A 13,650-nucleotide genomic window follows, 5' to 3' on the forward strand; every position below is an offset into this window, starting at 1 on the left:
TATCACAGAAGTACTGAGATAAAAAAAAATTATAGTTCAGATATAAACACTGATGTCTACATTAGTGATCAAAATAGAGTAAATCACCTTTTGAAAGTAACTTGATGCTTCAAATAAAGATTGTATCAATTACATTGTTACACCAGTAGGTGGTGACAAGTGACTGTTAATTTTGTTTGTTTGCCATTGAATCATTCATTCAAGAGATTCATTCAAAAACGCTAATTCATCCAGTAATGAAACAAGTGAAGCATTTATGAGTGAGTCACTGAATCATTCATTCAAACTATTTTTTTTTTAAATATTCAAATTACATGTTATTCTGATTCTCAATTTATCCAGAGTCGTACAGCTCTAGATTGCAGCTTTAGACTGAGGTTGTATTGCTGAGTGGCACAGACAAAGTGCTAGATTGTTCAGAGTGAGAAAATAAGTACGGTGTCCCTGCTGGGTCACACAATGACTGCCTTTCTACCTCATTTCCTCTATTGGGAGAGCTGCTCAGCACTGGCTGTGCCCCAATATGTGTCGCCTTTACTGGCCCTTCTCTTTCTCTCCTTCAGTACCCTGCGGTCCTTCTCCCCTGTTGTCTTGCATTCTCTGGGTTCCCCTGTCTCTCTCCCTGCTCTTTCTTTAAGGAATTTTGGGAAGGGCCAGTTCTTCCTGTTGCTGGCATTAGAGGGACAAAATTCCCATTGATCGCTGAGTTTGGGGGAAGGGCCATTGGTATAGGACAGATGGATTACTGTATAAATATACTCCACTTTCTGTGTGTTTTGGTATGTGTGTGTGTGTGTGTGTGAGAGAGAGAGAGAGAGAGAGAGAGAGAGAGAGAGAGAGAGAGAGAGAGAGAGAGAGAGAGAGAGAGAGAGAGAGAGAGAGAGAGAGAGAGAGAGAAAGACTCATTGTGTACCCCAGGTGTGTGAATTTACTGCTGTATTAGCGTAAAGTGAGTGAATAATTTAGTGTTTAGCAGATTAGCTTGCTATACCCGTCATATAATCACTGAATCATTTTTAAATATAATGTAAAATATGAACATTATGTAAATATTCATTTTAACATTACTGTTTAAAGGTTTGGGGTCAATACGATTTTTTTAAAAGAAATTAATACTTGTGGTTTTTGAACTTTTGTTTAAAATGTATCACAGTTTCCACAACAATATTATACAGCACAACTGTCGTCAACATTGATAACAATAAGAAATGTTTCTTGAGCATGAGATCAGCATATTAGAATGATTTATGAAGGATCATGTGACACTTATTGGAGTAATGATGCTGAAAATTCAGCTTTGCCATCAAATGACATTTTTTATGTTAAACAATAGTATATATTTGTGTGTGTGTGTATATTGATGGCAGTTTTATGTAGCCTATATATATATATATATATATATATATATATATATATATATATATATTGCATCAAAAAATATATAAATAATTTATCCACTAAAAAATGTCCTTCCTGTTTGTAATTTTTCTCACGCCCTTGCTTTTCTTCCCCCCCTCATCCACGCTCTCTTTCTCTCTCTCAGTGCGGCATACATGTCTCACTTTGATCCCAGGGATCTGCGTGCTTTCTCTGTTGAGCCGTTGCTGTTGTACCCAACACACTATACAGGCGAGCCGGGTTACTTCAGCGACACTGAGACGTCTACTATTTGGGATGATGAGGCTGTCAGCACAGACTGGGACAGACAGTATGCTCAAAAAACTGCCCAGCAGGCACAAATTCACTCAGTCGCTCAGAACAGCGTCACCGGGGACACACCACCGCCTGCGTCCCGAGCCTCACGAGACGAACTCTGAGTTCTCTGTGTCCTCGAACTACACAACTGAATGATAAAACACAGTGACTCACAGACAGCTCACTTCTCCATGTCCAGCAGTCCCCTCCTCCTTGGCGACACATCAGCAAATAGCATGACAGCTGGCTGGGATGCTCGAACAACATTGGCTGGCTGGCTGATTTTGCACAAAGACACACAAGCTCTTTTTATTTCCACTTTATTTATTTCATCATGCCTTCCAGAGACATTGAGGGACCAAACGGTCCCCGATGGACACTTCAAAGTGTTTGAAGGATGAGGACACTGCGGAAGGACTGGATGGAGAAACACAGACATATGGGAGTTAGATTTGGTTTTGCTAGTGAATGAACAAGACAGATGAATCTTTATTTTAAAGTTTTCTTTTTATATTGTAATATAAAAACAGATATGGATTGTTGGATTAAAGAATCCTACAGCCTGTCCACATTTCTACTGTATATTATCAGGAAGGAAATTAGTCGATGTATTTTAATAGCATCCCCAAATCACTTTTAAATGTCATTCATGTGTCAAGTAGGCCTATATTTTAGAGCCAAAAATTAAGAGCAATGGTTACATACTTTTGTTTGTTTGTCAGTTGTTCAAATATGCCGTTTTCACATGTTTTTCAGTTGTACTGGATTTAAAACCCTGTTTAGAACACGTTAAATTGCCATATAACCAGAACATGTGACTTCATGTAATGCATCATTCACTGGTCCTTAAGTATGGGAATTTTTTACTGAATGAGAAAGCTGTACAAAATCTAGTTTAAAGTGTGTGTGAGACAAGCGGTGCTTTTGTGTTATTGTTAACATCATATTGTCACTAATTCCTTCCAGAATATTCCTGGAGGCTCAAGGGGATACATATTCCATGATTTACTGGGCATTATGTCATGTATCCTAATTTTGAAATAGCTCTCATTTTTCCAAACACACTTGTATTTTTCCACTCAGCAGGCTGGCTCCTGTTCTCTTACTGTCTATTTCATTACATTCTTTGATGAACTGAAGATGTCATGGTGCTGGTGGTGGGCTAATTCAATAAAACTGACCGATCGTTAATATAATGTGTCTAACGATGTCTGTTAAAGCTAACAAAGTAGCCTACACCTCAGACTCATTTTGGTATATCAGCAACATTTTTGTGCTTGGGTAGTTAACTGTCATCTTGAATAACATGTAGGCCTACTTCCAACAGCCTCTAGCTGTTTCAGTGCTAAACTCGGATAGACGCGTTTGAAACTTCCATTCTGTGTCGAAGCAAGGGTTGTGTACTTGCTGGGTTATTGTTAAAATGGGCTGCTACAGCATTTGGCAACCAAAAACATGGCACATTCTAAAAACATTGACCATAAACAAGCTTGCCATTTCAGAATGTGCTGCCAATTTTATGACCAGTGAGTAAATAAGTGATATTTATACAAAGCAGCTCACATTTTTGCCTGTGCTAAAATGTCTTAAGTCTGTGCCATGTTAGTGTTGGGTTGGTACTGGTAGATTAAATCATTCATAAATTTAACAGGTACATTTAGTTCAGTTGACATTATTGTGCCAGAATAAAAAGAGCGGGAACCTCCGGGAAGCACTTGTTTTAAATCAGTATGGGAATCATAGCATGACACAAACATAGTAGGCTACAGTAGATATCTTTCTATATTATTTCGGTGCTGTACATTATGGTGTGCATTTAAATAAACGCTCGTTTCAACGCAATCTGTGGCAAAATCAGGGCAAAATGCAGCCAGGCAGCTTGGTTGTTCTTTCGTGCGGTAATATTAGGATACCCTGCCATCTGCTGGAGTATAGTGGTATTGCAGTTTGTCTGTGAGGTGTCGTTCAAAGGGATGGTGGGTAATGGTGACCCAAAACATCTCTTTCATGTCGGTGTCCTCTCTACCTGGAATGTGGAATGTTATCTGTCCTCTAGAGACATTTACATCTGCATTAAGGATGACAATGCATTTTAAACAAATAAAACATGCTGGATCATGCTCTTACTGTGAATTAGCCTACGCGTGTATACGGTTTTGTGTATCTCTCTTTCTTGTTCTAACTTGCTTATTATGTGCATGTTACATCTTAGGCGATGTATTTTCTTACATAACCCACACATAACCAAACATGTCCCTCACAAACAAGCTGCTGTGACTAATGTTTTTACAATGAGAGGCATGAAGGAAGTACTTGATTTTTGAAAAAAGTTGAGGCCGACCGGCCAGTGTAGCCCGAGCCTCGGCGTGTGTGAGGTTTATCTCTAAAGATGTGACTCTGCTGATGTTGAGCAGAAACTCACGACTGTATGCACATTTTAGAACAGATAGACGCGACGAGGATGTACAAAAACACTGACTCACAAGATAGAAAACACCGTTCTGTCGGGAGAGAGAGAAGCCGCTGCGTGTGCACAAATAATAAATAATTAGCTACACATAAGAAATCACTGATCACAGATCAGAAGGAACTATAAAAAGGCTTCTGTTTTCATTTGTACATCGAAACACTGAGCAACTGGCATGCCTCGCTCGTTTAAAAGCCATGATCTCTCGAGTACAAACAAATATAGCGCTCGCTTGGGCGTGCCAAATTCTCTGGGCGGAGGAAAGGGAGGTAACCTTTCCTGCTTTGACTTCATAACAGGAGACTTCAGGATTGGCTAGTCTGGCCTGTCATTTTCTCAAAGGCAGAGAAAGACAGCCAGAACTCGGTTTACACCGATCAACATTTCTAGCCACTTGGGGACAATATTCAGGCTAGGGGAACTCATATTAATGTTTAAAAACCTCATAAAATGAAAATGTCATGCCATGGGACCTTTAACAGAACAACTTACAAAACACACCAGTCAATTCCACTTTAACGTTTTTATTTTAATTTTTTTTAATTAAAGTATAAAAAAGAACAATAACAAAATGCAGGCTAAATACAAAAACGCAATGTGACTTGAACTGACTTACATTCTCATTCCCAGTTTTAAAAAATTAAAACAACACAAGCATGGTAGCTAATGCACAGAATGCTGAACACATAATTACACATATATTCTCATTAAAACAATGGACCAGAATAATGTATAAAAATACAAAATACTGATCATGATTCACACAAGCTGTAGGTCTGTTGTAAATACCACCACAACAATATATTCCCCATCACCAAAATGCCAATCATTTGATTACAACGCTGATCAAGATTACTCTTAGAATAATTAGCCTAACAAATCTGTAGTCCAGCACAACTAAGCTAACAGAGCTTGAGTGGGGTTTTCATTTGTATTCTGCTCTCTCTGAATTTCTACAACACTTTGACCATCATTGTGGATCTCTTCATACCCCCTGCTTGACCTGAAGTGAGAAAACCTCCTTCTCCGTTTCATTAAGAGGACAATTCCTGCCACCACAACAGCGATCAAAGTCATTACGCCACAGGCCACACCAGCCTTTTCACCTCCTGACATCCGGGTAGATGACGCATCGAACATTCTGGCCATTTGATTGACTTCACCGAGCTTTGCTTGTCTCCATTTTTTGGTTTCTCCAACCCTCAGCCAGGCCCGATCACCTTCTGTCATCACAGCTACAGTGTTTGTCGCCATCATGTTGACCAAAGGTGGTTTTGTGAATGGTGGGAGGCGAATGGGTTTTAACTGGCCACCAGTAAACTCGCCTGATTGGACACAGTACAATACCTGACAGCCATCACTAATGGCAGCAAGGTGTTGGCTGTACTGAGGTGGACAACGGTATTCGCCCCTTGCAAGAGGGTTGCCAGATTGGCAGCTAAAGAAACCCCCAAATGGCACAGAAGATATTGTTCCCGCCTCATAGTCATTGCTCAAACAAATCATCATGCCATTAGTCAAAAATACTTGTGCAAAGTAATTTGGAGGACAGTCATGAGATTTGGTCAATGGGTTTTGTAAAGATGGTCCGAATAGACCTCCAAAGAGGTATCCAGAGTATTGAGGGACTATCTGATTTGTGGAACACCAGTAAGTGTCAATTTTTGCACTACGGACGTAGTAAGCATTTCCACATACATTGTCACAGCATGTCAAAACTAGCCAGCATGAATGACATTTCTTATGGCACTCGTATTTATTATAACTCTGCTCTACTGTCTCTGAGTGTAACAAATAGGAAGCATACGGTTGGCGGCAAGAATAGTCGCCAGTATTTGGATTTTTTTGCTCAAGCTCATCGCAGATGACATTACCATCTGCCAACATTGGACTGCATTTTTGGTAAACTCCACCAAAGGTCAAATTGGTGACTGGACCTTCACAGGATTTGTCATTTACATTGGCCTGAAAGTTAAAGTTTGGGGAATTTTGATCTACACATCCTGGAATGGTGTTGATGTTGTAGTAACGCTCTGCAGCCTTTTGGACTGACAAGGCCAGTTTGTGTAAAGTTGGAACTGGAAGATCAGGAAATGTGGATGGATTGAGGAAATAGTGCAGTGGCATACCAGAACGGTCAATAGCCACAAGGTTATTTTGAGTGCTCTCTTGCCACTTCTGCAGAGTGATGCCTTGGTAGAATAAAGCCCCGCCGTGGCTCTGAACTAGAGAATATGTAATGTTTTGCTGGTAACTGAGGGTGCCAGAGGTTTCCTGGGTTTCCTTGCTACCGAAGTTAAAGTTAACCTTGTTAAAAAAGTTCAAGCCTGCTGATGCAGAGACAGAAGACTTGTCTAACTCACTGTTAGAGACATAAGACCTTTTTATATAGTCCTCTTGGACCAAAGTGGCACCGGCGTCGATGCTTGTGATGACATGGGTACCATAATCAAGTACGAGTTTCTCCGACAGATAATTTGCTTGACGCGTCTGATTGTTCTCGACAGCGTCTGCGATTTCCACTATCTGCTCAGCAAAGCGGGAGTCCAGAGTAAAGTCAGGATATGCATTAACAGTGTAGAGATGGTTGCGTACCTGAGAAAATATAGAAGAAAAGACAAAACAATTACATCTAAATTAAATCCTTTTCCAGGTCAATTAAGAATTATTTTTTTTTTCTACTGAAAACAACTATAGGCTACCTATTGTTTTATACCTATTGTTTTCTCATGATTGAAATGAAAGCAGTCATTATCTTTGTTAATTAAGTTTATATTAAAGTAGATTCAAAGGCTGCCTGATATATATAGCCTATAGTGCAAACAACAATAAATTAAAAAGCTCTTTATGTGAATAGGGGGAGAGCGGGGCACAACCTAACGCTTTTTGACTTTCTCAGTTTGTGTAAATCCACTTGGGGTTCAGAGTATTTATTGTTTCCCACATTAATTGCACACATGTCTAGTACAATTATGTGGTTTTGTTTCATTAATACAGTGTATACTTTTTTCTTGATTTACCCCAAAATATTGGAAGTGAAATGTGACAACATGCCCCATAGGTGGGGCACAATGTAACATGACCAAATAACAGCTTAAAATGTTACCTGATATAATCAAAAAATATATACAAGACAAACTAAAATATTTTGTCAACAAAATACAATTGTTAACTTTTAAAAATAAAATAATGGCATTTTTTAATCATTGAAAATATAAGCATTTTTGAGTTTGACTATAAACATATTGCTAAATACAGCTATACAGCATAGTTCAAAACATAATAATAATTAATAATTTCTGAACATTAACTCTCAGTCAATATTCACCCTTCTCATGGTTTCTATCATATTATGTAGGCTATATTTTTTGTTCATATTAATTTGTCAATACAAAACATATCTTTGAGCAGACACATCGTCAGATTATGAAGTGAACATAACCAGTCCAGATTTTCACTCACTTCGTGAAATTAAACTGGAAGAGAGCGTAGCGCTTGCGAAGGTCAACTTCGCTTACGCATATTACGTAGCCTACGCTCTATGAGTGCGCTCCTTGGCAAATAGGCTAATTTAGCGTTCTGTGTTCATTTTATAACTCCCTTACGAATGTTAAAAATTGCTGCCTGCATAATAAAACAATAAAGGTGAACAAATAAGACTGTTACGCACTAACTATTTTTGGCAATTTGAAAACCCCTGCTACCTACTTACTTGAACTCGTGTTGTCACGGAATTGCCTCTCACTTGGTGTGTTTTCATGCGCGTATTTTCTTCAGAGAATTTTCCGTTTAGTACAGGAGGGAAGGAAATGTCTGCATTGATGGATCCTGATGTGGAGCTTCTCTGTTCCAGCCATGACATGATGGTCTCAGAGTGAGTTTCCACTCCGCTTGTTTTCTTTGGAATAACAAAGACTTCATCTGGGATGAGATAAAGTCCATCCTCTGTGGTCTGGCACTGGGAGTAGCTCAAGTTCATCACCCGTCCCAAGTCTATGTTGCGCAGGTTATCCCACCCTCCACCTGGGAGCACCTCTAGTGCTGTTAAAGTTGAGTTTATGCGACATTCGCGGAGGCCATTACTAGGTCGGATAAATGCATTAGACTTGCAGACAACGACGAAGATCATCAGTAAAATACACAAAGGCTTCATGGTGATGTGTGGCACCGACTAGACTGCTTCTCACCTCTTCTTTTGCCTGGCTTTATATCTTACTATCTAACAGGAGGTGTGGCCTTGGGAAATTTTATTTTCACATTCAAGCAGTAGAAGCTTAGTAGTACAAATTTCCCACATCTTTTTATCTAACAGGAGGTGTGGCAAGTATGTAATAAACTTTCATCCAAGTTTTTCCTGCTAAATTTACCCCGTGAGTTCAAGCAACTTTTACTTTCATTTTGTTGGGAATCTCCGAAGTTCTGCACATTGTTCAACTGTCAGAGATGTTTTATCTCTTGAATTACTTTGGGTTGTCATCAGTAAGATTTTTTTTAGGAAAATGTTTAAAAAAAAATTTAATGTTTTTTTTTTTTAAATCAGCATAAAGGTTTTGTCATGGTATACTTTAGACTTATCTAAACAAAAACCTAGGCATCTGACTTGTTGCCTCACTGCCTTATGACTTGCAATGACTTGCATCAAGGTACCTCACGAAACTGATTTCAGACAGACTTCTGAGGTAACAGTTTAATGATCTACAGCAAAATAAAGCAAGCTTTGGTGAGATTAATAAAATATTTAATGACTACAGTAGTAATTTCTCGCTAGAAATGACACCAGAGGTGGAAAATGTTGGTCAAAAACTTTCAGACGCCATTTTTCTTTTTCTAGCTCAACTGTCACCGAATGCAACGCATAGGTTGTGGGAATTCAAAGGCAGCAAAGGATACACCTATGCTGCTTTCAAAAATCAGTCAGATAAAGGTCTCTTAGGAGACAGGAATTGAAGTAAACATTGGATTCAGACATGCCTTGATGCCTTCCTAACTTGAAATGTGTTCTCTGTAGGCAGCATTTTCCAGTTTTCAGATGCAGCCTTAGTTTTAAATGTTTGCAAATTCACATGTAAGATACACATGATGATAATGAAATGGTTAGTTCACCCAAAAATGAAAATTATGTCATTAATGACTCACCCTCATGTCGTTCCGCACCCGTAAAATCTCCGTTCATCTTCGGAACACAGTTTAAGATATTTTAGATTTAGTCCGAGAGCTTTCTGTCGCTCCATTGAAAATGTATGTACGGTACCAGAAAGGTTATAAAAACATCATCAAAGTAGTCCATGTGACATCAGTGGGTTAGTTAGAATTAATTGAAGCATCGAAAATACATTTTGGTCCAAAAATAACAAAAACTACGACTTTATTCAGCATTGTCTTCTCTTCCAGTCTGTTGTCAATCCGCGTTCACGACTCCGCACTAAATCTAAAATATCTTAAACTGTTCCAAAGATGAACGGAGATCTTACAGGTGTGGAACGACATGAGGGTGAGTCATTAAGTACATAATTTTCATTTTTGGGTGAACTAACCCTTTAAAGAGAGGGGAGAGAGGAAAATAAATAAAAATGCTAAGCCCGGTTCCTGTGGTGCCATGCGATGGTACTGGACTCTCCTCCGCGGATGACTCGATACAAAACGAAAGTAAACTGGCAGCCCCTGACAAACGACTGCCACATATAAACATAATAAAAACAACATAAAGTCCTAATCCTCTCTTGTCTTGCACTGCCGTTGCTCCTCATTTTATTCTCCAGGAGCTCCTCCGTGAGACTCATTAGCACTCGCGCCACCGGCCTTGTTCCGTTCCCACGGCTCTCAGCCCCACCCTGCTTGCCACAGATTTAATTTAGGCTTTTATTCCCATATAAACATTGATCACTGATTATAAACAGAAACTTAAACGTGTTCGCTTGACGCTGTGAGAACAAAGCTCATTGGTCCTTGCAGAAGCTCAAATGTACTGCGTTACACACAAGATTAACCTCATTGGTTCTCTTGTGTCAGCCAGGCATGCTTGAGCTTCCATTTTATCAGAGTTGATGAAAGTTTATAAAAGCCTAAATTAAATCTGTTCATCATATAAAGCGATCGTGTCTCCTCCGCTCAATTCATATGGATTATTAACTTTTTAAAGTGTCAAAGTTGTGTGGACTGTGAATGAAGGGGCAGCAATCTCTCTGATTTAATTAAAAATATTAATTTGTGTTCTGAAGATGAATGAAAGTCTCACATTTTGGAACGACATGAGAGTGAGTAAATGATGACAGAATTTTTGGGTGAACTAACCCTTTAATACACTCTCAGAACAAAAAGTATAAAAGCTGTCACTGGGACAGTACCCTTTAAAAAGGTATAATGCATGCTAATATGTACACTTTTGGTACCAATATACTAATATGCACCTTTTGTCACCTTTTACTATTGTCACCAACGATGTAGCCTACATACTTGACTAAATTGCACTCCAACATTGAAATATTTTATTATTGAACTGAGAAAAATATATTAAATAGGCTACTCAAACCTTCTGCTGGTTAGAGTCATACACTTATATTTTACACACATATTTTACAGTCACAGCTGACTTATCAATGGAATGAAGACAAATGCTTTGAAAACTGTCCCAACTGGTTTCAAATGTTTTTTACGCATCTACAAAAACAACATCACACACTACAGGAAACCACCGACTAATATTCTTCATAATCCTGCATTATCTTTCTATTGACCAAGTGGTTTCTTTAAAATAAGTAAATATATCTTAAACTGTATGTACAAGAACTCCAATCCTTGACAGGTTGCTATGTAATTTTAGAGTCATAGGCACAGGAAATGTTTACAAGGTACAATGAGTGCTTAAGAAAAACTAGTTTAATTTCCAAAAGTTCTCAAGGATCTTGACCAGTGTTGGGTGTACTGCAGAAGTACAGTAATTCATTACTTTTCCGTTGAAAAGTAAGGTAAGGGATTGTTCCAAATGTTTCTGTAAATTAATTTGTTTATGATGTAATTGCATTAAATACAGTAGGCTATAGAACAATTCTATTTAAAACAATAGGGATTTAACATCAACATTTATCCTCCAATTTTAAAACGTATTCACCCACTGGTCATCCCTCCCTTTCGAAGCACATAGAGAAGGGACAGTGGCCGGTACAGGACAAAGATGTCCTCATCTGAGACAGCACTGCAGAGAGTAGCTAGCGCTGAGCAGTTTGTCCGTTTAAGGGTTATTGTAGAAACATGGCGGAGCAAAATGGGGACTTCTTCTTCTGGTGTTTCTTCTGCTGAACACAAAAGAAGATACTTTGAAGAATATGTGGAACTAAATGTAATGACTTTGGTCTGATCTTGTTTTGGCTTTGTGTCTCCGTGTTTGCGTGCTTTGTTTTTCTTGAGCACATGGTCTGTATTGACAAGTTAGCCAGGTGTTCCGCTGTCTTTGTGGTGTTTCCCCTCCCACTCTAATTCTCCTTTGTGTTCACCGTTACACCTGTTGCTAATTTCCCCTCATTATTCTCCCCTATATCAGATCTTTCTCACTCTTTTGTCAGACCGTTGTTGTATGTTGTGCAACGCTTTCGCTCGTGACCTACAGGTGCTGGTCATACAATTAGAATATCATCAAAAAGTTGATTTATTTCACTAATTTCATTCAAAAAGTGACTTGTATGTTATATTCATTCATTACACACAGACTGCTATATTTCAAATGTTTATTTCTTTTAATTTTGGTGATTAAGACTGACAACTAAGGAAACTCCCAAATTCAGTATCTCAGAAAATTAGAATATTGTGAAAAGGTTTAATATTGAAGACACCTGGTGCCACGCTCTAATCAGCTAATTAACTCAAAACACCTGCAAAGGCCTTTAAACGGTCTCTCAGTCTAGTTCTGGGCTACACAATCATGGAGAAGACTACTGACTTGACAGTTGTCCAAAAGACGTCCATTGACACCTTGCACAAGGAGGGCAAGACACAAATGTTCATTGCAAAAGAGGCTGGCTGTTCACAGAGCTCTGTGTCCAAGAACATTAATAGAGAGGCGAAGGGAAGGAAAAGATGTGATAGAAAAAAGTGTACAAGCAATAGGGATAACCACACCCTGGAGAGGATTGTGAAACAAAACCCATTTAAAAATGTGGGGGAGATTCACAAAGAGTGGACTGCAGCTGGAGTCAGTGCTTCAAGAACCACTACGCACAGACGTATGCAAGACATGGGTTTCAGCTGTCGCATTCCTTGTGTCAAGCCACTCTTGAACAACTGACAGCGTCAGAAGCGTCTCGCCTAAAAGACAAAAAGGATTGGACTGCTGCTGAGTGGTCCAAAGTTATGTTCTCTGATGAAAGTAAATGTTGCATTTCCTTTAGAAATCAGGGTCCCAGAGTCTGGAGGAAGAGAGGAGAGACACACAATCCATGTTGCTTGAGGTCCAGTGTAAAGTTTCCACAGTCGGTGATGGTTTGGGGTGCCATGTCATCTGCTGGTGTTGGTCCACTGTGTTTTCTGAGGTCCAAGGTCAACGCAGCCGTATAACAGGAAGTTTTAGAGCACTTAATGCTTCCGGCTGCTGACCAACTTTATGGAGATGCAGATTTAATTTTCCAACAGGACTTGGCACCTGCACACAGTGCCAAAGCAACCAGTACCTGGTTTAAGGACCATGGAATCCCTGTTCTTAATTGGCCAGCAAACTCGTCTGACCTTAACCCCATAGAAAATCTATGGGGTATTGTGAAGAGGAAGATGCGATATGCCAGACCCAACAATGCAGAAGAGCTAAAGGCCACTATCAGAGCAACCTGGGCTCTCATAACACCTGAGCAGTGCCACAGACTAATCGACTCCATGCCACGCTGCATTGCTGCAATAATTCAGGCACAAGGAACCCCAACTAAGTACTTTTCATGTTCATACTTTTCAGTTGGCCAAGATTTCTAAAAATCCTTTCTCTGTATTGGTCTCAAGTAATATTCTAATTTTCTGAGATTTGGGATTTTCCTAAGTTGTCAGTTATAATAATCAAAAGAAATAAACATTTGAAATATATCAGTCTGTGTGTGATGAATGAATATAATATACAAGTTTCACTTTTTGAATGGAATTAGTGAAATAAATTAACTTTTAGTCTAGTACTTTCATTATTGTCTTGTCCTGTCGTGTCATGCTTTTTCAGACTCCTAGTGCTGTTTGTTTTCTTGTTTTCTTTTTTTGTTCTACTTCCTCTCTCCCTCTCGCCCGCCAGACCTTAATTCCTTCACTGAAAAAAATGGTGTGTTGGATTTACATGATTTAATCATGTACATCGGTTCCACATGATTCAATTAAGTTAAACAAACATAATTTGTTCACATAATTTCAACATAAAGGAATTGAGTCATTTTTAAGTAACCGAATTGAGTAGTCTCACAATGATTTTAATATGGCTCCCTAACAACAGTGGTGCACACGGGGGCTTAAGACCCTACCTCTTTAAT

The 13,650-nt window shown here is 39.0% G+C and overlaps 2 protein-coding genes across 3 annotated transcripts in view; one reads left to right on the top strand and one right to left on the bottom strand.

Annotated features, from left to right (window-relative positions):
- Positions 1-2,889, top strand: part of colgalt2b (collagen beta(1-O)galactosyltransferase 2b) — a 29,159-nt gene extending 26,270 nt beyond the window's left edge. For both annotated transcript variants that reach the window (XM_079827765.1, XM_079827766.1), the window contains exon 12: positions 1,544-2,889. In XM_079827765.1, the coding sequence (XP_079683891.1) occupies positions 1,544-1,817 (274 nt within the window). In that variant the 3' untranslated portion in view covers positions 1,818-2,889. The remainder of the gene's footprint in view (positions 1-1,543) is intronic.
- Positions 2,890-4,672: 1,783 nt separating this feature from the next.
- Positions 4,673-8,343, bottom strand: mpeg1.2 (macrophage expressed 1, tandem duplicate 2). Its single transcript, XM_079826597.1, has 2 exons — positions 7,875-8,343; positions 4,673-6,757 (listed from the first exon to the last, which is right to left on the bottom strand). The coding sequence occupies exons 1-2, from the start codon at positions 8,313-8,315 to the stop codon at positions 5,060-5,062; spliced, it is 2,139 nt and encodes a 712-aa protein (XP_079682723.1). The 5' UTR covers positions 8,316-8,343; the 3' UTR covers positions 4,673-5,059.
- Between the last annotated feature and the right edge of the window lie 5,307 nt (positions 8,344-13,650).

This window comes from Gobio gobio (assembly GCF_949357685.1).
Source record: "Gobio gobio genome assembly, chromosome: 10".
Taxonomy (NCBI): Eukaryota; Metazoa; Chordata; class Actinopteri; order Cypriniformes; family Gobionidae; genus Gobio; species Gobio gobio.

Bases quoted from the DNA above. Each gene is read 5' to 3' on its own strand.
- mpeg1.2 (XM_079826597.1), bottom strand. From the start codon at position 8,315: ATGAAGCCTTTGTGTATTTTACTGATGATCTTCGTCGTTGTCTGCAAG. The intron at 6,758-7,874 runs GTAAGTAGGTAG...ATATTTTCTCAG, and splicing joins CCGTGACAACACGAGTTCAA to GTACGCAACCATCTCTACAC.